Raw genomic sequence first — 24,719 nt, forward strand, 5'->3', positions numbered from 1 at the left:
TTTTTGAGCATGTTGGTCTAATTGATATATGGAGGGACCTTTTCCCTGACAGAAGGGATTACACTCATTATTCTGCTCCCCATTCTGTATATACAAGAATAGACTATTTCATAACATTTGGAAAAGACAAAGAGAAAATAAACACCTGTGGAATTGGGACAATAGATGTAAGTGACCATGCACCTATATATTTATCTGTTGATTTTGACCTACAACCGAAGAATAGTAATTGGAAACTAAATTCAGGTCTACTCAATGATCCCTATTTTAAGGAACAAATTAAAAAAGTAATTGCTCTTTACTTAGAATTCAATGATGATGGAGAGGTTCCACCTCCCATTCTATGGGATACTCTGAAGGCTGTTTTAAGAGGGGAAATTATAGCAATATCTTCATGTAAGAAAAAGTAAGGAATAAAACATTACAGGAATTACAAAGTAGGTTGAAGGAACTAGAAAAAAGCACAAATTGAATTTGGCACAGGATACATTAGAGCAAATTTTAAAAATTAGGAATGAAATTAATAGTTTGGCTCTGCAAGAAATCAGGAAAAATTTAATGTTTCTGAAACAGAGACATTATGAAAGTGGATCTAAGTCTATGAAAATACTGGCGTGGAAACTGAAAAAAAAATAGCAGAAAATACAATTCATAGAATTAGGGACCCCAGAACAAAAACGATTAAAAAAAATAAGCTAGTGAAATTCGAGAAGCTTTTGAAGTGCTTTACAAAACTCTATATTCCAAAGTTCCAGGGGGAAGCATAACCCAAATTGACACCTTCCTGAATTCTCTAGAGTTACCCACTTTAAGCGAAGAACAAAATAGAACGATGACAGCTGACATAACTAAAGTTGAACTAAAAGCTGCAATTAGTAGGCATAAATTAAGCAAGTCACCAGGATCAGATGGGTATATGGCAGAGTGGTACAAAGAATTTAAAAATGAGTTAATCCCTATTTTACTCCCCACACTGACTGGGCTCTAAAAAAGGCACAAATGCCACCCAGTTGGAAGGAAGCGATAATCTCAGCTATGCAGAAAGAAGGCAAGGATAAAATGGAATGCGGGTCATTTAGACCAATATCCGTTCTTAATGTAGATTATAGGTTATTTACCTCCATCATGGCCAAACGATTAGAGGAGTTTCTACCCATACTGATACGTAATGATCAGACAGGTTTTATACGACAATGCCAAACACAAGACAATATACGAAGGACACTTCACATTATGGATCATATACAAAAAAAATTAAATTGAAGCGATAGTGATAAGCGTGGATGCTGAAAAGGCATTTGATTTGGTTAATTGGAATTTTCTTTACAGAGTTGTACATTGATTTGGTTTCCATGACACAATTATTAAAACTATAGAGGCCTTATATGACAACCCTTATGCTAGGATTAAAATCAATGGATATTTATCAAATAGTTTTACCCTAGACAGGGTTGTGCGCTACTCTTCATGTTATATCTGGAACCATTAGCTCAATACATCAGACAAAATGAAGATATCAGGGGAATTACTATTAAAGGGACAGAGCATAAATTGGACTGTTACACGGATAACATTTTGATCTATCTGGGACAACTTTACTTAAATTGATGCAATCCTTTGAACAATATGGTCAATTATCAGGATACAAGATCAACATAGATAAAACCCGATTACTTCCATATAACTATAGCCCACCAAGAGAAATTGAAAGTAGATCTCCCTGGGCATGGCACACAGAGTCTTTCAAATATTTGGGCATCATTATGCCAAAAGATTTGGCAAAATTATCAGAATGTAATTATCAGCCTATATATAAAAAGATAATGAAGATATAACAAGATGGAACCTAATTCCTTTTTTTCAGTCTCAATTCAAGGATTGAGTCTATTAAAATGAATATACTGCCCAGACTGTTATATCTCTTTCAGACCCTACCAATAGAGATTAATCAAGATCAATTCAATGAATGGAACAAGATGCTATCAAGGTATGTTTGGCAGGGTAAAAGGCCTAGAGTTCATCTCAAAACATTGCAATTAGCCAAGGAAAAGGGAGGATGGGGCCTACCTTCTCTTCAGAGATTATTATTTTGCAGCACAGTTGAGAGCTGTGATATGTTGGTGCAACCCATCATATGATGCTCAATGGAAAAACATTGAGGAGCGAGTACTTCCCATCCCCATACAAGCAATTTTGGCTGATAACAACCTACAAAGGTACACAAATACTATTGATAACCGATGGGTGAAATTGACTCTTAAAATATGAAAAACTATTATAAAAGAATATAAACTAGAGGGAGATATTGCAATTTTTAAATGGTGTGCATATGACTCGGATTTTACGCCAAATAAACTGGACAGCTAAAGGAATAACAGTTCTTTGCAATATAATGAAAGAAGGAACACAGTTCAGTTTTGAAATGCTTAAAGAGAAACACTTGCTAGAAAAACAAGACTTTTATCGGTATTTACAGATGTGACAATATGTTAATAGGATGGTTAAAAATGTAACCAAGGCAAGAACATGTTTGATAGAGCTATTTAAAAAAGCATATAATTCAGATAATGGTAGTAGAATCATTTCAAGTGTGTATCAGGGGTTGTCAAATCTTAAAACACATTCAACTTCATACGTTAAAACATATGGGAGAAGGAAGGAGGGAAAATTATCTGAGGAAGAATGGACAATAAAATGGAGATATCAATGGAAGTGCACCAGTTCACCAAAATGGAGGGAGTTTGGATGGAAAAACCTAATAAAGTTATTTTTATTACACCCTCTCAGAAATCCCATTATGATAGTAACCTCCCTGTTTGCTAGAGAAATTATGGAAATCAAAATGCAAACCATCATCGTATTTTCTGGGAATGCCGCATTATCAAAAACTATTGGAGTGGAATACTCAATGCCCTACAAGTCATCTTTAAAAGTGAAATTCCCTTAGAAAGTACAACCATATATATTGTGTATACAGTATACCTCAAGAACGGTTCAAAAGAGATAAATATTTTTAATGAATATACTGCTGGTGTCTGGTAAATAGACTCTTACTAGGAAACGGTTATCACAGGAGAGCCCAACTTTAAACACATGAATGGAAATTCCAATGGACATTTACAAAATGGAGAAGATAACAGCATCTGTTAATCATAAGTTGGAACAATTTAATTCATACTGGGAAAAATGGTTAAACTACATAACACCTCATAGGCCTGATTTTATTCTCACAAATCAATGTTGTTAAAAAAAATCACTCCCTACCTGTACAGTTTTCTCATTTCACTTGTTCTTTCTTTCCTCTCTTTTCTATAAGTGTGTACCTCAGATAAATATTATGTGGAGATTTGTGGCAAATATGAATATGATATATATGTTCAATAACTGAAATAAATCTTATGGAAATGTTTGTTTGATGATAAACTTCAATAAAAAATAAATTACAAAAAAAATGAAAAATAATACACCTGTATTATTTAATTTGTAGAGCACTGGTGACGTCACTGATCGCCCCCGTATAATGGACAAACGCCCACTAAGCTCCCTTTTTAAATAACTGCCGCCAACCTGCTATCACATTGTAATTATGTTTCTTGTTGTTAATGTGTAAGTTACAGGAAATATAAATAAATAGAGAGCAAACCAGTGAGATCGTGTTCATGGACCATTCCAAAATCTCATGGCAGGAGGAAGAAGCTGTTCCTAAAAGCCTGAGCTCTCTGAAGACTCCTGCACCTTATCCCTGATGGTAGCAATAAGAGGGCGTGTCCTGGATGGTGAGCGTCCCTAAATGATGGACGTTGCCTCCCTGAGGAAGATGTACTCGATGCTGGTGAGCTTGTAGCTGTGATGGTACTTGGTGAGTCAACGCTCCGGTGCTTGAGCCTCCCTTTCAGGCTGTGATGCAAAAAATGCTGCGTACCCAGACACCAACCTGTTCACCGGACACAACAGAACTGGTCTCAACCTCTCCCCACTGCGCTCTGGCAGTAGGGGTTGAAAGCAAACTCCCGGGAAATGAGTGCCACTCCACACCCGAACAAAGGAAGTCATGGGTGATTCACCGTGTCGATGTGAGAAGCTCCGCAGTGATACTCGCTGTCCTTTCTGCTCCCAAGACTCGGACAACTGTTCTCCACAAATCCTCCAATCTCCCTGGACAGAATCAGCATTCTCTCCCAGGCCAACATGCCCGAGGAGCTCCCGTGCCCAGTACTCTTCAGACACTCCACCCATAAGACACAGGACCATTCAGCCCATCGAGCTGATTTACTGTCCCTCTCAACTCTTCTCTCCTTAACCTTTCAAATCCTTATTCATCGAGTACCTATCAACCTCTGCTTTAAATATAGCCAATGGCTTCATTTCCACAGGTTTCCAGATTCAACACCTTCCGACTAATTCCTCATCTCTGTTCCAAAGGGATATGCTTCTGTTCTCTCCAGTCGTGGGAACAAGATAACAGGCAGGCAGAGCAGAAGATTCAGAGGTGTGCTTGGTGCTTCCTTAGGAATGAAATGCAGCTTCCCCACGTGAAAACCACTGACCTGTGACCAGTCCAGGATTGTCGGAACCCTGAGGAGCGTAAAGGAGCCCTACGTAAGGTGTTAATGGAGCACACCACTTCACTCACTCTCTGTCCTGTACCCAGCTCAGATCCAACAAAACTGGTGGAAGCAAGCCACTTTCCACCCCCAGGGATTGTTTGAGTGGTGTAGGGCCACCAGTTGTTGCTAGGACATTCCCATTCTCAATGATGGCACCCAGCATGCCAGTGCCCAACGTTCAGCAAACAGTCTCAGCTCAGCCCAGCCTCGCCCCAGGGTCCGCAGTACCTCAGACATCCCTCTCCAGCCAATTCATTGTGACCGCGAGGGCACTGGACACTGACGCTTCAGAACTGCCTATGCCTCTGGCCAAGTGGATCCAGAATAGTTAAGAGCACTGGCATCTAACCAGTGTGGTGTGCCCACCTACCGCACAGAAACAGAATAACAGAGTAGAGTTGCTGAGGGAGACAAGCTGATACTTCACCAACAACATGGGACCAAGCAGTTTATGGAAAAAGTTTATTATCAACCAGTCACAACATAACACAGTCAGTGTACAGAATTATATAAGAAATGCGTCGCATGATCCTCGAAACCCTCTGGCCAGGACCTCACCTCCTCTTCTGGAAGATGTTGCCTCGGCCCATGCCACGGCCTCTCCCTCGTGCAGCCACTGTGGAGAGAAACAAACATTAGGATCCACAGCTTTCCTTCCCATCAGGCATGCCTTCCCACATCTCAGACTGCCAACAATCTGCATGGATCATGGGGCAGGTGATGGATGCTCTTCCTAATGAAATCAACAACAGCAGAGGCTCTGCTGCTGAAAAGCCAAGCACTGACACAGGAGCTAAAACAAGCAGACCTACTTCAGGGCTACCTGTCCCATTTTATCTCCGATCCTGCACCCCTGTCTCCACTCACCACGCCCACATTCTCCTCACCTCTATCAGACCCATCATGTTGAGACAGCTCAGCCAGGGGAGTTCTCATCCCAGCATCTCCGGTCAAGCCATGACAATTTTCAGTTCTCATTCTCTAGAATTCAAACCAGTCCCCTTGCATAATCTTCCACAACCCCCCCACCCCTAGGGCACTCCCTCCTTTGGGCAGGTTGCCAGGGTCTCACTGCCTCTGCTTGTCCTCAAATCTTCTCCTAAAACTGTTCCTCTACCCTGCTGCTTGCTAAAGCACACTTTAACTATGCCTGTACAAAGGCCAGGTACTAATGAACTCAGACTTCACAAAATGTGCACTGGAGACTTGGGGCTGCCAGTTCCAGCTGCCCTTTACCTCCCCCCCCCACCACCCCATGACCCTTCTTTCATCAGGTTGCAGTACTGGTGCCCTTTCTGTCCCTCTCTCACCCTCTCTTCCACCTCCTGCATTCCATCTATTCCGCCCAACCTGCTCAGTCCACCTACAGGTCCCGGTCTGACCCACCCACCCCCTCTCCTCTCCTCTCAGTCCCGATGCAGGGTTTCCACAGCCAACACCTCGGACACTGCCCAACCCAGAGCCTCTTTACTCCAGATTCCACATTTCCAGGTTACGTTTCACCATGATCCAAACTGAAAATCTGAAATTAAAAGCACTGCTGGAGACACTCAGGAAACATCTGTGGACAGAGAAGCTGTTAATGCACAAGAGGATGGCCCGCTGGGTTTGGGGTGAAATTGCTTGTGGAACACAGTGCGGCTGGGGGCAGCAAATGCCATCGTGCTGGCCCGAGAGGGCAGTTCACCCACCTTGAGCTTTGAGAATGGCAGCCTTCCCCCTGCCAGCCCCCGTGCCCTGGTTTTTGTTCTTCATACTCTTCAACATCGGAGCGTTCTTCAGCATGTCCGGTAAGATCAGGAAGCGAATCTTGCTGCCGCGGATGTAGACTTGCTCCAACTGTGCCACACGCCCGTCCCTGTACGTCACTGTGATGTTGGACATCTGGGAGGGGAGAGGATAGGACTGGGTCACTGAGGGCATAGCAACACCCACGTGGAATTGGTGGGCAGCAGTCATCATCGGAAGAACGGGAGGTTGAGAAGGTGATGGCCATGGGCAGCTTGTGAATCAGGTGTGGAATGATCCCTGAACCCCCCCCCCATGGCCCCGGTGCCACAACAAGGTAAGTGCTTCCTCAGAACAACTCCAACTCTTCAGACTGCACTGCACACATTAAGGGCATGATTAGGGTAAAGATAGTCAGGTAAAAAGACAGTCACAGTTGACAGGGAAACCCAATGAATGCTGGTTCTGCAGATCCCTCAGCTGTGATAAGTATGGTTCTAGGCCAGAGCAATGGCAATTCACACACCAGGGACTGGCTGCATTCAGAAATCTCTCCATGCTAACACAGAGCAGAATGTGGCTTGTGCGTGAGGTCCAGCAGACTATCCAGCCAGCGTGTGGACGACACAGCCGAACACGGAGATGAGATGGTACCTTGTTTGGATGAGCAATAAATTAAAGGGGAAGAAGGCTGCAGTCTTTTCATGGACCTTGCATGCTGACTGAGTAGAACTGGAAACAATCTCTGCCCCAAACTGAAAATGGATCAGTTTCTGAAACACCCAGCAGCTTTTCCATCTAAAGTCTGATCCTGGCCCGAAGAGACTGAGAAAGAGCAGACCTGGTAAACGACAGCAATGACAGGAGAAATCAGGCAAGCAAAAAAGCAGCAGAGTTGCAGATCCCAGAAATTAGAACAGAAAGCAGGTCAGGAAGTTTCTGTAAAAGTCAGTAAGAACGTGACCATTCCCATTAAAACAGCTTTGATGGACAGCCAGTGAACTTTACGATGAATGGGCAAGCAGTGTGGCCTGCAGCATTAACTCTTGATTCAAAGTATTTCCCCCACTCTCATTCTCAGCTCACCCTGGGTAAATGACATTCTGGAAACAGACAAACACCTCCCAGAGACCACACAGCCTGACGAGGCCATATTGCTGTTCCAGAGGACAGGAGCAGAGCGGCTGGAATGGATTTGAAACCCACTGCATTCGGTGTTGTTCTGTCAGTCCCTATCCCTCAACTCTTCCTCACCCCTCTGTGCACACACTACCCCTCTCCCAGGCTCTTTAGCAATGTCGGTTAAAGAAAAGATGAACACAGAAGTGAGGAAGGATACTAGCTCGCTCAGGTAATGTGGAATCGGTAAAATATCAAGGATGAGAAAACACCGGTGGGATTTGAAAGCTGTGGTGATGGTATTAGAAACAGGAGTATGATGGTAATCTACACATAAATTGGTTTCTGCAGTTTGATAACTTCAGGCAGGAGAAATCCCCAGAGCGTGTTGGGACTGATTTTCTGAACAACTATATTGAGGAAGTAGCTGGAGAGACCGGATGATGAGAAAGAATTATTTATTAACTTTGTTATGCAAAATATCTTGGGGAGGAGCAACAGAAAACTTCAGAATTCTTTGTTAAGAGATTGATGCAGTTGATTCCAGAATTGAATGGTAAATCCAATTTGGAATTACGGGGTTGAGAGTGGATCAGCAACGTCAGCATCCAGGGATCACAGAGATGAATTCAACAATTGCTCATTCCGAAGGGGGAGTGGGGGCACAGTAGCTAACAAGGGAAACTATCATATCCAAAGCTGGCCGGAGGTGCAGTGGACTTCGAGGTGAGTGGCCCTGGGTTTGACATTTTCCATCCATGCTGGGTTGTGCCTCATAAAAAACAAGACAAATGCTAAAAGAAGCTGCAAAAAATACCAGCCAAAGGCCACGTGGCACAGAAAGGAACAACTCCTCCCACCAGGAGCAAAGACTCAGAAACGCAGAGGAGCGCTGGGATGAATGAGCTGTGGGAAACAAGGGTAGAGAACACACGAGCTGCCTGATACAGCAAAAAATTAATGAAGACCAGTGCAAATCCTTGTAGTCAGATGTGGGAACAGAGTAACTATGGACTAAATGAAGAAGCACTTTGGTTTGATCTAAAAGGAGAACAGAGATATCAGTAAATGAGAAGCTGAGGGGTTCATGCCGGAATCACGTGGGGGAGGGGTAAAATGGGGTGGGAAGGGATCTGGGCAGTACAGGTCCATTAAGGCCTTTAAGACATAGAAGCAGAATTAGGCCATTCAGCCCATCGAGCATGCTCCACCATTCCATCATGGCTGATCCACTCAACCCCACACACCTGCCTGCCCGCCATTTCTTTGATGCGCTGAGCGATCAGGAAACGATCATCTTCTGCTTTAAATACAACCATGGACTTGGCCTCCACCGCAGTCTGTGGCAGTGCATTCCACAGATTCATTGCTATCTGGCGAAAAATATACCTTCTGACCTCTGTTCTAAAAAGTCGCCCCTCAGTTCTGAGGCTGTGCCCTCTAGTTCTGGATGCCCCCACCACAGGAAACATCCTCTCCACGTCCACCCTATCTAGTTCTTTCAACATTCGGTAGCTTTCAACGAGAATCCCACCCATTCTAGGGAGCACAGGCCCAAAGCTTCCGGATGTTCCTCGTATGTTAACCCCTTCATTCCTGGAATCATCCTCGTGCACCTCCCCTGGACTCCCTCCAAATATCCTTTCTGAGATACGGGGCCCAGAACTGTTAACAATACTCCAATTGCAGCCTGACAAGTGTCTTATAAAGCCCCAGCATTATCTCCTTGCCTTTATATTCTACTCCCCCTGAAATAAATGCCAACATCTGCCTTCTTTACCAAGACTCAACCTGTAAATTAACCTTTTGGGAGTCTTGCACAAGGACTCCCCATTTAGACAATAGTCTGCACTATTGTTCCTTTTACCAAAATGCTTTATCATACATTTCCCAACACTGTTTTCCATCTGCTATTCTTTTCCCCATTCTTCCAATTTGTCCAAGTCCTGCTGCAATCCCATAGCTCTACCTACCCCTCCACCTATCTTTGTTATCATCTGCAAACTTTGCTACAAAGCCATCAATTCCATTATCCAAATCATTGACAAACAATATGAAAAGTAGTGGTTCCCAACACTGACCTCTGAGGAACACCACTAGTCACTGGCAGCCAACCAGAAAAGGCCCCTTTCATTCCCACTCACTGCTTCCTGCCTGTCAGTCATTTCTCTATCCATCCAGTATCTTTCCTGTAACACCATAGGGTTTTGTCTTGTTAAGCAGCCTCATATGCAGCACCTTATCAAGTACCTTTTGAAAATCTAAGCAATTGACATCCCCTGTCACTCCTTTGTCCACCCTGCTTGTTACTTCCTCGAAGAACTCTAACAGATTTGTCAGGCGAGATTTCCCTTCAAAAAATCATGCTGACTTTGACTTATCAATAGTCTCCATGTACCCTGAAACCTCATCCTTAATAATAAACTCCAACACGTTCCCAACCACTGAGATTAGGGTAACTGACTTATAATTTCCTCGATTTTGCCTTCCTCCCTTCTTAAAGAGTGGAGTGACATTTGCAATTTTCCAGTCCTCTGGGACTACGCCAGAATCAAGTGATTCTTGAAAGATCATGACCAATGTATACTTCAGCAACCTCTGTCAGGACTCTGAGATGTAGTCCATCTGGTCCAGGTGACTTATCCACCTTAGGAGCTTTCAGTTTGCTTGGCACTTGTTCCTTTGTAATAACAATGTCACTCACTCCTGCTCCCTGACACTCACAGACCTCGGGCACACTGCTGGTGTCTTCCACAGTAAAGAATGATGCAAAGTATCCATTAAATTTATCTGCCGTATCTTTGTCCCCCATTACTACTTCACCAGAATCATTTTCCAGTGGTCCAATATCAACTCTCACCTCCCTTTTACTCTTTATATAACTGAAAAAAACTTCTGGTATTCTGCTTTATACTATTGGCTAGTCTGCCCCCATGTTTCATCTCTTCCCTTCTCATAGTTTTAGTTTCCTTTTGTTGGTTTCCCAATCATCCAACTTCCCACTCACTTTTGCTACCTTATATGCTCTTTCCCTGGCCTTTCAGTCCTTAACTTCCCTTGTCAGCCACAGTTGCCTACCCTTGCCATCTGAAAACAACTTCTTCTGTGGGACATACGTATCCCGCACTTGCAAACTATTCCCAGAAACCTCAGCCATCTCCGCTCTGCCGTCATCCCCACCAGTATCCTCCTCCAAACACACCTGGGCAAGCTCCTCTCTCATGCCTCTGGAATTCCCTTTATTCCATTGCGAAACTGATACACCTCACTTATGCTTCAATTAAACACGAAACAATACAACAAAACTTGGCCCTTTAGCCCTCAACGTTCTGGTGAGCTAAACACTTAACTAAAGCAATCTCTCTGACTATACAAAGTCCCTATCTCTCCACTCACTTCACATTAACGTGCCATCTCTGTGGTATTCCATCACTGGTGGCACATTGCAGACACCCAAAAAAAAGCTTGTCACACACATCTCCTTTTAACTCATCCCCATTCACACCAAATGCACAGCCTCTCATATATTAACCCTAGGAAAAGATATCAGCTGTCTGTATGTATCTCTCATAATCTTACACACTGAACAGTCTTCCCCTCAGCCCACCACTCCAGAGTAATCACCACCTTCCCCTCACCCCACCACTCCAGAGTAATCACCACCTTCCCCTCACCCCACCACTCCAGAGTAATCACCACCTTCCCCTCACCCCACCACTCCAGAGTAATCACCACCTTCCCCTCACCCCACCCAACCACTCCAGAGTAATCACCACCTTCCCCTCACCCCACCACTCCAGAGTAATCGCCACCTTCCCCTCACCCCACCACTCCAGAGTAATCGCCACCTTCCCCTCACCCCACCTCTCCAGAGTAATCACCACCTTCCCCTCACCACACCCCACCACTCCAGAGTAATCACCACCTTCCCCTCACCACACCCCACCACTCCAGAGTAATCACCACCTTCCCCTCACCACACCCCACCACTCCAGAGTAATCACCACCTTCCCCTCACCACACCCCACCACTCCAGAGTAATCACCACCTTCCCCTCACCACACCCCACCACTCCAGAGTAATCACCACCTTCCCCTCACCCCACCACTCCAGAGTAATCACCACCTTCCCCTCACCCCACCACTCCAGAGTAATCACCACCTTCCCCTCACCCCACCACTCCAGAGTAATCACCACCTTCCCCTCACCCCACCACTCCAGAGTAATCACCACCTTCCCCTCACCACACCCCACCACTCCAGAGTAATCACCACCTTCCCCTCACCACACCACTCCAGAGTAATCACCACCTTCCCCTCACCCCACCACTCCAGAGTAATCACCACCTTCCCCTCACCCCACCACTCCAGAGTAATGGCCACCTTCCCCTCACCCCACCACTCCAGAGTAATGGCCACCTTCCCCTCACCCCACCACTCCAGAGTAATGGCCACCTTCCCCTCACCCCACCACTCCAGAGTAATCGCCACCTTCCCCTCACCCCACCACTCCAGAGTAATCGCCACCTTCCCCTCACCCCACCACTCCAGAGTAATCACCACCTTCCCCTCACCACACCACTCCAGAGTAATCACCACCTTCCCCACACCCCACCACTCCAGAGTAATCACCACCTTCCCCTCACCCCACCACTCCAGAGTAATCACCACCTTCCCCTCACCCCACCACTCCAGAGTAATCACCACCTTCCCCTCACCCCACCACTCCAGAGTAATCACCACCTTCCCCTCACCACACCACTCCAGAGTAATCACCACCTTCCCCTCACCACACCACTCCAGAGTAATCACCACCTTCCCCTCACCCCACCACTCCAGAGTAATCACCACCTTCCCCTCACCCCACCACTCCAGAGTAATCACCACCTTCCCCTCACCCCACCACTCCAGAGTAATCACCACCTTCCCCTCACCCCACCACTCCAGAGTAATCACCACCTTCCCCTCACCCCACCTCTCCAGAGTAATCACCACCTTCCCCACACCCCACCACTCCAGAGTAATCACCACCTTCCCCTCACCCCACCACTCCAGAGTAATCACCACCTTCCCCTCACCACACCACTCCAGAGTAATCACCACCTTCCCCTCACCCCACCACTCCAGAGTAATCACCACCTTCCCCTCACCCCACCACTCCAGAGTAATCACCACCTTCCCCTCACCCCACCACTCCAGAGTAATCACCACCTTCCCCTCACCCCACCTCTCCAGAGTAATCACCACCTTCCCCTCACCACACCACTCCAGAGTAATCACCACCTTCCCCTCACCACACCCCACCACTCCAGAGTAATGGCCACCTTCCCCTCACCACACCCCACCACTCCAGAGTAATCACCACCTTCCCCTCACCCCACCACTCCAGAGTAATCACCACCTTCCCCTCACCCCACCACTCCAGAGTAATCACCACCTTCCCCTCACCCCACCACTCCAGAGTAATCACCACCTTCCCCTCACCCCACCCAACCACTCCAGAGTAATCACCACCTTCCCCTCACCCCACCACTCCAGAGTAATCACCACCTTCCCCTCACCCCACCACTCCAGAGTAATGGCCACCTTCCCCTCACCCCACCACTCCAGAGTAATCACCACCTTCCCCTCACCCCACCACTCCAGAGTAATCACCACCTTCCCCTCACCCCACCACTCCAGAGTAATCACCACCTTCCCCTCACCCCACCACTCCAGAGTAATCACCACCTTCCCCTCACCCCACCACTCCAGAGTAATCACCACCTTCCCCTCACCCCACCACTCCAGAGTAATCACCACCTTCCCCTCACCCCACCACTCCAGAGTAATCACCACCTTCCCCTCACCCCACCACTCCAGAGTAATCACCACCTTCCCCTCACCACACCACTCCAGAGTAATCACCACCTTCCCCTCACCCCACCACTCCAGAGTAATCACCACCTTCCCCTCACCCCACCACTCCAGAGTAATCACCACCTTCCCCTCACCCCACCACTCCAGAGTAATCACCACCTTCCCCTCACCCCACCACTCCAGAGTAATCACCACCTTCCCCTCACCCCACCACTCCAGAGTAATCACCACCTTCCCCTCACCCCACCACTCCAGAGTAATCACCACCTTCCCCTCACCCCACCACTCCAGAGTAATCACCACCTTCCCCTCACCACACCACTCCAGAGTAATCACCACCTTCCCCTCACCCCACCCAACCACTCCAGAGTAATCACCACCTTCCCCTCAGCCCACCACTCCAGAGTAATCACCACCTTCCCCTCACCCCACCACTCCAGAGTAATCACCACCTTCCCCTCACCACACCACTCCAGAGTAATCACCACCTTCCCCTCACCCCACCACTCCAGAGTAATCACCACCTTCCCCTCACCACACCACTCCAGAGTAATCACCACCTTCCCCTCACCCCACCACTCCAGAGTAATCACCACCTTCCCCTCACCCCACCACTCCAGAGTAATCACCACCTTCCCCTCACCCCACCACTCCAGAGTAATCACCACCTTCCCCTCACCCCACCTCTCCAGAGTAATCACCACCTTCCCCTCACCACACCACTCCAGAGTAATCACCACCTTCCCCTCACCACACCACTCCAGAGTAATCACCACCTTCCCCTCACCCCACCACTCCAGAGTAATCACCACCTTCCCCTCACCCCACCACTCCAGAGTAATCACCACCTTCCCCTCACCACACCACTCCAGAGTAATCACCACCTTCCCCTCACCACACCACTCCAGAGTAATCACCACCTTCCCCTCACCCCACCACTCCAGAGTAATCACCACCTTCCCCTCACCCCACCACTCCAGAGTAATCACCACCTTCCCCTCACCCCACCACTCCAGAGTAATCACCACCTTCCCCTCACCCCACCACTCCAGAGTAATCACCACCTTCCCCTCACCCCACCTCTCCAGAGTAATCACCACCTTCCCCACACCCCACCACTCCAGAGTAATCACCACCTTCCCCTCACCCCACCACTCCAGAGTAATCACCACCTTCCCCTCACCACACCACTCCAGAGTAATCACCACCTTCCCCTCACCCCACCACTCCAGAGTAATCACCACCTTCCCCTCACCCCACCACTCCAGAGTAATCACCACCTTCCCCTCACCCCACCACTCCAGAGTAATCACCACCTTCCCCTCACCCCACCTCTCCAGAGTAATCACCACCTTCCCCTCACCACACCACTCCAGAGTAATCACCACCTTCCCCTCACCACACCCCACCACTCCAGAGTAATGGCCACCTTCCCCTCACCACACCCCACCACTCCAGAGTAATCACCACCTTCCCCTCACCCCACCACTCCAGAGTAATCACCACCTTCCCCTCACCCCACCACTCCAGAGTAATCACCACCTTCCCCTCACCCCACCACTCCAGAGTAATCACCACCTTCCCCTCACCCCACCCAACCACTCCAGAGTAATCACCACCTTCCCCTCACCCCACCACTCCAGAGTAATCACCACCTTCCCCTCACCCCACCACTCCAGAGTAATGGCCACCTTCCCCTCACCCCACCACTCCAGAGTAATCACCACCTTCCCCTCACCCCACCACTCCAGAGTAATCACCACCTTCCCCTCACCCCACCACTCCAGAGTAATCACCACCTTCCCCTCACCCCACCACTCCAGAGTAATCACCACCTTCCCCTCACCCCACCACTCCAGAGTAATCACCACCTTCCCCTCACCCCACCACTCCAGAGTAATCACCACCTTCCCCTCACCCCACCACTCCAGAGTAATCACCACCTTCCCCTCACCCCACCACTCCAGAGTAATCACCACCTTCCCCTCACCCCACCACTCCAGAGTAATCACCACCTTCCCCTCACCACACCACTCCAGAGTAATCACCACCTTCCCCTCACCCCACCACTCCAGAGTAATCACCACCTTCCCCTCACCCCACCACTCCAGAGTAATCACCACCTTCCCCTCACCCCACCACTCCAGAGTAATCACCACCTTCCCCTCACCCCACCACTCCAGAGTAATCACCACCTTCCCCTCACCCCACCACTCCAGAGTAATCACCACCTTCCCCTCACCTCACCACTCCAGAGTAATCACCACCTTCCCCTCACCTCACCCCACCACTCCAGAGTAATCACCACCTTCCCCTCACCTCACCCCACCACTCCAGAGTAATGGCCACCTTCCCCTCACCCCACCACTCCAGAGTAATGGCCACCTTCCCCTCACCCCACCCAACCACTCCAGAGTAATCACCACCTTCCCCTCACCCCACCACTCCAGAGTAATCACCACCTTCCCCTCACCCCACCACTCCAGAGTAATCACCACCTTCCCCTCACCCCACCACTCCAGAGTAATCACCACCTTCCCCTCACCCCACCACTCCAGACTAATCACCACCTTCCCCTCACCACACCACTCCAGAGTAATCACCACCTTCCCCCCACCCCACCCAACCACTCCAGAGTAATCACCACCTTCCCCTCACCCCACCACTCCAGAGTAATCGCCACCTTCCCCACACCCCACCTCTCCAGAGTAATCACCACCTTCCCCTCACCACACCCCACCACTCCAGAGTAATCACCACCTTCCCCTCACCACACCCCACCACTCCAGAGTAATGGCCACCTTCCCCTCACCCCACCACTCCAGAGTAATCACCACCTTCCCCTCACCCCACCACTCCAGAGTAATCACCACCTTCCCCTCACCCCACCACTCCAGAGTAATCACCACCTTCCCCTCACCCCACCACTCCAGAGTAATCACCACCTTCCCCTCACCCCACCACTCCAGAGTAATCACCACCTTCCCCTCACCCCACCACTCCAGAGTAATCACCACCTTCCCCTCACCACACCACTCCAGAGTAATCACCACCTTCCCCTCACCCCACCCAACCACTCCAGAGTAATCACCACCTTCCCCTCAGCCCACCACTCCAGAGTAATCACCACCTTCCCCTCACCCCACCACTCCAGAGTAATCACCACCTTCCCCTCACCACACCACTCCAGAGTAATCACCACCTTCCCCTCACCCCACCACTCCAGAGTAATCACCACCTTCCCCTCAGCCCACCACTCCAGAGTAATCACCACCTTCCCCCCACCCCACCACTCCAGAGTAATGGCCACCTTCCCCTCACCCCACCACTCCAGAGTAATCACCACCTTCCCCTCACCTCACCACTCCAGAGTAATCACCACCTTCCCCTCACCTCACCCCACCACTCCAGAGTAATCACCACCTTCCCCTCACCTCACCCCACCACTCCAGAGTAATGGCCACCTTCCCCTCACCCCACCACTCCAGAGTAATGGCCACCTTCCCCTCACCCCACCCAACCACTCCAGAGTAATCACCACCTTCCCCTCACCCCACCACTCCAGAGTAATCACCACCTTCCCCTCACCCCACCACTCCAGAGTAATCACCACCTTCCCCTCACCCCACCACTCCAGAGTAATCACCACCTTCCCCTCACCCCACCACTCCAGACTAATCACCACCTTCCCCTCACCACACCACTCCAGAGTAATCACCACCTTCCCCCCACCCCACCCAACCACTCCAGAGTAATCACCACCTTCCCCTCACCCCACCACTCCAGAGTAATCGCCACCTTCCCCACACCCCACCTCTCCAGAGTAATCACCACCTTCCCCTCACCCCACCACTCCAGAGTAATCGCCACCTTCCCCTCACCCCACCACTCCAGAGTAATCACCACCTTCCCCCCACCCCACCACTCCAGAGTAATCACCACCTTCCCCTCACCACACCACTCCAGAGTAATCACCACCTTCCCCTCACCACACCACTCCAGAGTAATCACCACCTTCCCCTCACCACACCCCACCACTCCAGAGTAATCACCACCTTCCCCTCACCTCACCACACCACTCCAGAGTAATCACCACCTTCCCCTCACCACACCCCACCACTCCAGAGTAATCACCACCTTCCCCTCACCCCACCACTCCAGAGTAATCACCACCTTCCCCTCACCCCACCACTCCAGAGTAATCACCACCTTCCCCTCACCCCACCCAACCACTCCAGAGTAATCACCACCTTCCCCTCACCCCACCACTCCAGAGTAATCACCACCTTCCCCTCACCACACCACTCCAGAGTAATCACCACCTTCCCCTCACCCCACCACTCCAGAGTAATCACCACCTTCCCCTCACCCCACCACTCCAGAGTAATCACCACCTTCCCCTCACCCCACCACTCCAGAGTAATCACCACCTTCCCCTCACCCCACCACTCCAGAGTAATCACCACCTTCCCCTCACCCCACCACTCCAGAGTAATCGCCACCTTCCCCTCACCCCACCACTCCAGAGTAATCACCACCTTCCCCTCACCCCACCTCTCCAGAGTAATCACCACCTTCCCCTCACCCCACCACTCCAGAGTAATCACCACCTTCCCCTCACCCCACCACTCCAGAGTAATGGCCACCTTCCCCTCCAGTAACGAGATGCAATACTCTAGAATCGGCCTGATGGGCTGTGTGAAGCTGCAGCTGCCGACTCCCGAGTCTGACTGGGCGGAGAGCGGCTGGGCGCCACGCACCTGGCAGTTCATGTTGTCCTCGGCCTCGATCAGCTTGCCCCGGTACACCTCGCCGGTGTTGGTCTCGCAAGTCACCACATGGCCCTCGGCCTCATGCAGAACCTTGATGGGGACCCCGATCGACATGGCGCCGCTCCTCGCTCCCGGCCTGCTCCGCGCCTGCCGACGTCACGTCCGGCGGTGCCCCGCCACGACCTTCCCCCGCTCCGACAGGCCGGGACCGGGGTCCGGCTGCACGGCCTCCCGCCGCAGCCATGAAGCCGAGCGAGCCCGACATCTTATCCAGTGAGTTGGAGGTCCGACACCGGGGAGCGCTGGGATCAGGCATCGGTTCCAACGTGGGCGCAGCAGGAAGCCACTGGGCCCGATCCCCATCTCACTCTCGTCTGGTGGCGAAGCGCCCAGGCCCGAGTGTTCCCCCTCATCACAGTTCCCCCGTCCCTGGGAGAGGGAGAGGGTGAGGGGCCGGTGAGGTTCCCCCGTCACTGGGAGAGGGTGAGGGGCCGGTGTGGTCCCCCGTCCCTGGGAGAGGGAGAGGGTGAGGGGCCGGTGTGGTCCCCCGTCCCTGGGAGAGGGAGAGGGTGAGGGGCCGGTGTGGTCCCCCGTCCCTGGGAGAGGGAGAGGGTGAGGGGCCGGTGTGGTCCCCCGTCCCTGGGAGAGGGAGAGGGTGAGGGGCCGGTGTGGTCCCCCGTCCCTGGGAGAGGGAGAGGGTGAGGGGCCGGTGTGGTCCCCCGTCCCTGGGAGAGGGAGAGGGTGAGGGGCCGGTGAGGTTCCCCCGTCACTGGGTGAGGGTGAGGGGCCGGTGAGGTTCCCCGTCACTAGGAGAGGGTGAGGGGCCGGTGAGGTTCCCCGTCACTAGGAGAGGGTGAGGGGCCGGTGAGGTTCCCCGTCACTGGGAGAGGGTGAGGGTCCGGTGAGGTTCCCCGTCACTAGGAGAGGGTGAGGGGCCGGTGAGGTTCCCCCGTCCCTGGGAGAGGGTGAGGGGCCGGTGAGGTTCCCCGTTACTGGGAGAGGGTGAGGGGCCGGTGAGGTTCCCCGTCACTGGGAGAGGGTGAGGGGCCGGTGAGGTTCCCCCGTCACTGGGTGAGGGTGAGGGGCCGGTGAGGTTCCCCGTCACTGGGAGAGGGTGAGGGGCCGGTGAGGTTCCCCGTCACTGGGTGAGGGTGAGGGGCCGGTGAGGTTCCCCGTCACTGGGAGAGGGTGAGGGGCCGGTGAGGTTCCCCGTCACTGGGAGAGGGTGAGGGGCCGGTGAGGTTCCCCGTCACTGGGAGAGGGTGAGGGGCCGGTGAGGTTCCCCGTCACTGGGAGAGGGTGAGGGGCCGGTGAGGTTCCCCGTCACTGGGAGAGGGAGAGGGTGAGGGGCCGGTGAGGTTCCCCGTCACTGGGAGAGGGTGAGGGGCCGGTGAGGTTCCCTGTCACTGGGAGAGGGTGAGGGGCCGGTGTGGTTCCCCGTCACTGGGAGAGGGTGAGGGGCCGGTGAGGTTCCCCCGTCACTGGGAGAGGGTGAGGGGCCGGTGAGGTTCCCCGTCACTGGGTGAGGGTGAGGGGCCGGTGAGGTTCCCCGTCACTGGGTGAGGGTGAGGGGCCGGTGAGGTTCCCCCGTCCCTGGGTGAGGGTGAGGGGCCGGTGAGGTTCCCCCGTCACTGGGAGAGGGAGAGGGTGAGGGGCCGGTGAGGTTCCCCGTCACTGGGTGAGGGTGAGGGGCCGGTGAGGTTCCCCGTCACTGGGTGAGGGTGAGGGGCCGGTGAGGTTCCCCGTCACTGGGAGAGTGTGAGGGGCCGGTGAGGTTCCCCATCACTGGGTGAGGGTGAGGGGACGGTGAGGTTCCCCATCACTGGGAGAGGGTGAGGGGCCGGTGTGGTTCCCCGTCACTGGGTGAGGGTGAGGGGCCGGTGAGGTTCCCCGTCCCTGGGAGAGGGTGAGGGGCCGGTGTGGTTCCCCCGTCACTGGGAGAGGGTGAGGGGCCGGTGAGGTTCCCCGTCACTGGGTTAAGGGCCGGTGAGGTTCCCCGTCACTGGGAGAGGGTGAGGGTGAGGGGCCGGTGTGGTTACCCGTCACTGGGTGAGGGTGAGAGTGAGGGGCCGGTGAGGTTCCCCGTCACTGGGAGAGGGTGAGGGGCCGGTGAGGTTCCCCGTCACTGGGAGAGGGTGAGGGAGAGGGGCCGGTGTGGTTCCCCGTCACTGGGTGAGGGTGAGGGGCCGGTGAGGTTCCCCTTCACTGGGAGAGGGTGAGGGTGAGAGGCCGGTGAGGTTCCCCCGTCACTGGGTGAGGGTGAGGGGCCGGTGAGGTTCCCCGTCACTGGGAGAGGGTGAGGGGCCGGTGAGGTTCCCCGTCACTGGGAGAGGGTGAGGGAGAGGGGCCGGTGTGGTTCCCCGTCACTGGGTGAGGGTGAGGGACCGGTGAGGTTCCCCGTCACTGGGTGAGAGTGAGGGGCCGGTGAGGTTCCCCGTCACTGGGTTAAGGGCCGGTGAGGTTCCCCGTCACTGGGAGAGGGTGAGGGTGAGGGGCCGGTGTGGTTACCCGTCACTGGGTGAGGGTGAGAGTGAGGGGCCGGTGAGGTTCCCCGTCACTGGGAGAGGGTGAGGGGCCGGTGAGGTTCCCCGTCACTGGGAGAGGGTGAGGGAGAGGGGCCGGTGTGGTTCCCCGTCACTGGGTGAGGGTGAGGGGCCGGTGAGGTTCCCCCGTCACTGGGTGAGGGTGAGAGTGAGGGGCCGGTGAGGTTCCCCGTCACTAGGAGAGGGTGAGGGGCCGGTGAGGTTCCCCGTCACTAGGAGAGGGTGAGGGGCCGGTGAGGTTCCCCGTCACTGGGAGAGGGTGAGGGTCCGGTGAGGTTCCCCGTCACTAGGAGAGGGTGAGGGGCCGGTGAGGTTCCCCCGTCCCTGGGAGAGGGTGAGGGGCCGGTGAGGTTCCCCGTTACTGGGAGAGGGTGAGGGGCCGGTGAGGTTCCCCGTCACTGGGAGAGGGTGAGGGGCCGGTGAGGTTCCCCCGTCACTGGGTGAGGGTGAGGGGCCGGTGAGGTTCCCCGTCACTGGGAGAGGGTGAGGGGCCGGTGAGGTTCCCCGTCACTGGGTGAGGGTGAGGGGCCGGTGAGGTTCCCCGTCACTGGGAGAGGGTGAGGGGCCGGTGAGGTTCCCCGTCACTGGGAGAGGGTGAGGGGCCGGTGAGGTTCCCCGTCACTGGGAGAGGGTGAGGGGCCGGTGAGGTTCCCCGTCACTGGGAGAGGGTGAGGGGCCGGTGAGGTTCCCCGTCACTGGGAGAGGGAGAGGGTGAGGGGCCGGTGAGGTTCCCCGTCACTGGGAGAGGGTGAGGGGCCGGTGAGGTTCCCTGTCACTGGGAGAGGGTGAGGGGCCGGTGTGGTTCCCCGTCACTGGGAGAGGGTGAGGGGCCGGTGAGGTTCCCCCGTCACTGGGAGAGGGTGAGGGGCCGGTGAGGTTCCCCGTCACTGGGTGAGGGTGAGGGGCCGGTGAGGTTCCCCGTCACTGGGTGAGGGTGAGGGGCCGGTGAGGTTCCCCCGTCCCTGGGTGAGGGTAAGGGGCCGGTGAGGTTCCCCCGTCACTGGGAGAGGGAGAGGGTGAGGGGCCGGTGAGGTTCCCCGTCACTGGGTGAGGGTGAGGGGCCGGTGAGGTTCCCCGTCACAGGGTGAGGGGCCGGTGAGGTTCCCCGTCACTGGGAGAGTGTGAGGGGCCGGTGAGGTTCCCCATCACTGGGTGAGGGTGAGGGGACGGTGAGGTTCCCCATCACTGGGAGAGGGTGAGGGGCCGGTGTGGTTCCCCGTCACTGGGTGAGGGTGAGGGGCCGGTGAGGTTCCCCGTCCCTGGGAGAGGGTGAGGGGCCGGTGTGGTTCCCCCGTCACTGGGAGAGGGTGAGGGGCCGGTGAGGTTCCCCCGTCACTGGGAGAGGGAGAGGGTGAGGGGCCGGTGAGGTTCCCCCGTCACTGGGAGAGGGAGAGGGTGAGGGGCCGGTGAGGTTCCCCCGTCACTGGGAGAGGGTGAGGGGCCGGTGAGGTTCCCCCGTCACTGGGTGAGGGTGAGGAGCCGGTGAGGTTCCCCCGTCACTGGGTGAGGGTGAGGGGCCGGTGAGGTTCCCCGTCACTGGGTGAGGGTGAGGGTGAGGGGCCGGTGAGGTTACCCGTCACTGGGTGAGGGTGAGAGTGAGGGGCCGGTGAGGTTCCCCGTCACTGGGAGAGGGTGAGGGGCCGGTGAGGTTCCCCGTCACTGGGAGAGGGTGAGAGGCCGGTGAGGTTCCCCCGTCACAGGGTGAGGGGCCGGTGAGGTTCCCCCGTCACTGGGAGAGGGTGAGGGGCCGGTGAGGTTCCCCGTCACTGGGAGAGGGTGAGGGGCCGGTGAGGTTCCCCGTCACTGGGAGAGGGTGAGGGAGAGGGGCCGGTGTGGTTCCCCGTCACTGGGTGAGGGTGAGGGGCCGGTGAGGTTCCCCTTCACTGGGAGAGGGTGAGGGTGAGGGGCCGGTGAGGTTCCCCGTCACTGGGAGAGGGTGAGGGAGAGGGGCCGGTGTGGTTCCCCGTCACTGGGTGAGGGTGAGGGACCGGTGAGGTTCCCCGTCACTGGGTGAGAGTGAGGGGCCGGTGAGGTTCCCCGTCACTGGGTTAAGGGCCGGTGAGGTTCCCCGTCACTGGGAGAGGGTGAGGGTGAGGGGCCGGTGTGGTTACCCGTCACTGGGTGAGGGTGAGAGTGAGGGGCCGGTGAGGTTCCCCGTCACTGGGAGAGGGTGAGGGGCCGGTGAGGTTCCCCGTCACTGGGAGAGGGTGAGGGAGAGGGGCCGGTGTGGTTCCCCGTCACTGGGTGAGGGTGAGGGGCCGGTGAGGTTCCCCTTCACTGGGAGAGGGTGAGGGTGAGAGGCCGGTGAGGTTCCCCCGTCACTGGGTGAGGGTGAGGGGCCGGTGAGGTTCCCCGTCACTGGGAGAGGGTGAGGGGCCGGTGAGGTTCCCCGTCACTGGGTGAGGGTGAGGGGCCGGTGAGGTTCCCCGTCACTGGGAGAGGGTGAGGGGCCGGTGAGGTTCCCCTTCACTGGGAGAGGGTGAGGGTGAGAGGCCGGTGAGGTTCCCCCGTCACTGGGTGAGGGTGAGGGGCCGGTGAGGTTCCCCGTCACTGGGAGAGGGTGAGGGGCCGGTGAGGTTCCCCGTCACTGGGTGAGAGTGAGGGGCCGGTGAGGTTCCCCGTCACTGGGTTAAGGGCCGGTGAGGTTCCCCGTCACTGGGAGAGGGTGAGGGTGAGGGGCCGGTGTGGTTACCCGTCACTGGGTGAGGGTGAGAGTGAGGGGCCGGTGAGGTTCCCCGTCACTGGGAGAGGGTGAGGGGCCGGTGAGGTTCCCCGTCACTGGGAGAGGGTGAGGGGCCGGTGAGGTTCCCCGTCACTGGGAGAGGGTTAAGGGCCGGTGAGGTTCCCCGTCACTGGGAGAGGGTGAGGGTGAGGGGCCGGTGAGGTTCCCCGTCACTGGGAGAGGGTGAGGGAGAGGGGCCGGTGTGGTTCCCCGTCACTGGGTGAGGGTGAGGGGCCGGTGAGGTTCCCCGTCACTGGGAGAGGGTGAGGGGCCGGTGTGGTGCCCCGTCACTGGGAGAGGGTGAGGGGCCGGTGAGGTTCCCCCGTCACTGGGAGAGGGTGAGGGGCCGGTGAGGTTCCCCGTCACTGGGAGAGGGTGAGGGGCCGGTGTGGTGCCCCGTCACTGGGAGAGGGTGAGGGGCCGGTGAGGTTCCCCGTCACTGGGTGAGGGTGAGGGGCCGGTGAGGTTCCCCGTCACTGGGAGAGGGTGAGGGTGAGGGGCCGGTGAGGTTCCCCGTCACTGGGAGAGGGTGAGGGAGAGGGGCCGGTGTGGTTCCCCGTCACTGGGTGAGGGTGAGGGGCCGGTGAGGTTCCCCGTCACTGGGTGAGAGTGAGGGGCCGGTGAGGTTCCCCGTCACTGGGTTAAGGGCCGGTGAGGTTCCCCGTCACTGGGAGAGGGTGAGGGTGAGGGGCCGGTGTGGTTACCCGTCACTGGGTGAGGGTGAGAGTGAGGGGCCGGTGAGGTTCCCCGTCACTGGGAGAGGGTGAGGGGCCGGTGAGGTTCCCCGTCACTGGGAGAGGGTGAGGGGCCGGTGAGGTTCCCCGTCACTGGGAGAGGGTGAGGGAGAGGGGCCGGTGTGGTTCCCCATCACTGGGTGAGGGTGAGGGGCCGGTGAGGTTCCCCTTCACTGGGAGAGGGTGAGGGTGAGAGGCCGGTGAGGTTCCCCCGTCACTGGGTGAGGGTGAGGGGCCGGTGAGGTTCCCCGTCACTGGGAGAAGGTGAGGGGCCGGTGAGGTTCCCCGTCACTGGGTGAGGGTGAGGGGCCGGTGAGGTTCCCCGTCACTGGGAGAGGGTGAGGGGCCGGTGAGGTTCCCCCGTCACTGGGAGAGGGTGAGGGTGAGGGGCCGGTGAGGTTCCCCGTCACTGGGAGAGGGTGAGGGAGAGGGGCCGGTGTGGTTCCCCGTCACTGGGTGAGGGTGAGGGGCCGGTGAGGTTCCCCGTCACTGGGTGAGAGTGAGGGGCCGGTGAGGTTCCCCGTCACTGGGTTAAGGGCCGGTGAGGTTCCCCGTCACTGGGAGAGGGTGAGGGGCCGGTGTGGTTACCCGTCACTGGGTGAGGGTGAGAGTGAGGGGCCGGTGAGGTTCCCCGTC

General features: G+C 54.7%; 2 protein-coding genes and 1 pseudogene across 2 annotated transcripts in view; 1 reads left to right on the forward strand and 2 right to left on the reverse strand.

Annotated features, from left to right (window-relative positions):
• Positions 1 to 24,719, reverse strand: part of LOC132401275 (mitochondrial import inner membrane translocase subunit TIM14-like) — a 499,620-nt pseudogene that overhangs the window by 381,583 nt on the left and 93,318 nt on the right.
• LOC132401269 (small nuclear ribonucleoprotein Sm D3) lies at positions 5,053 to 18,208 on the reverse strand. Its single transcript, XM_059983305.1, has 3 exons — positions 18,073 to 18,208; positions 6,299 to 6,491; positions 5,053 to 5,223 (listed from the first exon to the last, which is right to left on the reverse strand). Exons 1-3 carry the CDS (start codon positions 18,196 to 18,198, stop codon positions 5,162 to 5,164), a joined length of 381 nt encoding a protein of 126 aa, XP_059839288.1. The 5' UTR covers positions 18,199 to 18,208; the 3' UTR covers positions 5,053 to 5,161.
• gucd1 (guanylyl cyclase domain containing 1) overlaps positions 18,233 to 24,719 on the forward strand; it is a 31,319-nt gene continuing 24,832 nt past the window's right edge. The window contains exon 1 of the mRNA XM_059983303.1: positions 18,233 to 18,357. Within this exon, the coding sequence (XP_059839286.1) occupies positions 18,327 to 18,357 (31 nt within the window). The 5' untranslated portion in view covers positions 18,233 to 18,326. The remainder of the gene's footprint in view (positions 18,358 to 24,719) is intronic.

This window comes from Hypanus sabinus, chromosome 10 (assembly GCF_030144855.1).
Source record: "Hypanus sabinus isolate sHypSab1 chromosome 10, sHypSab1.hap1, whole genome shotgun sequence".
Classification (NCBI taxonomy): domain Eukaryota; kingdom Metazoa; phylum Chordata; class Chondrichthyes; order Myliobatiformes; family Dasyatidae; genus Hypanus; species Hypanus sabinus.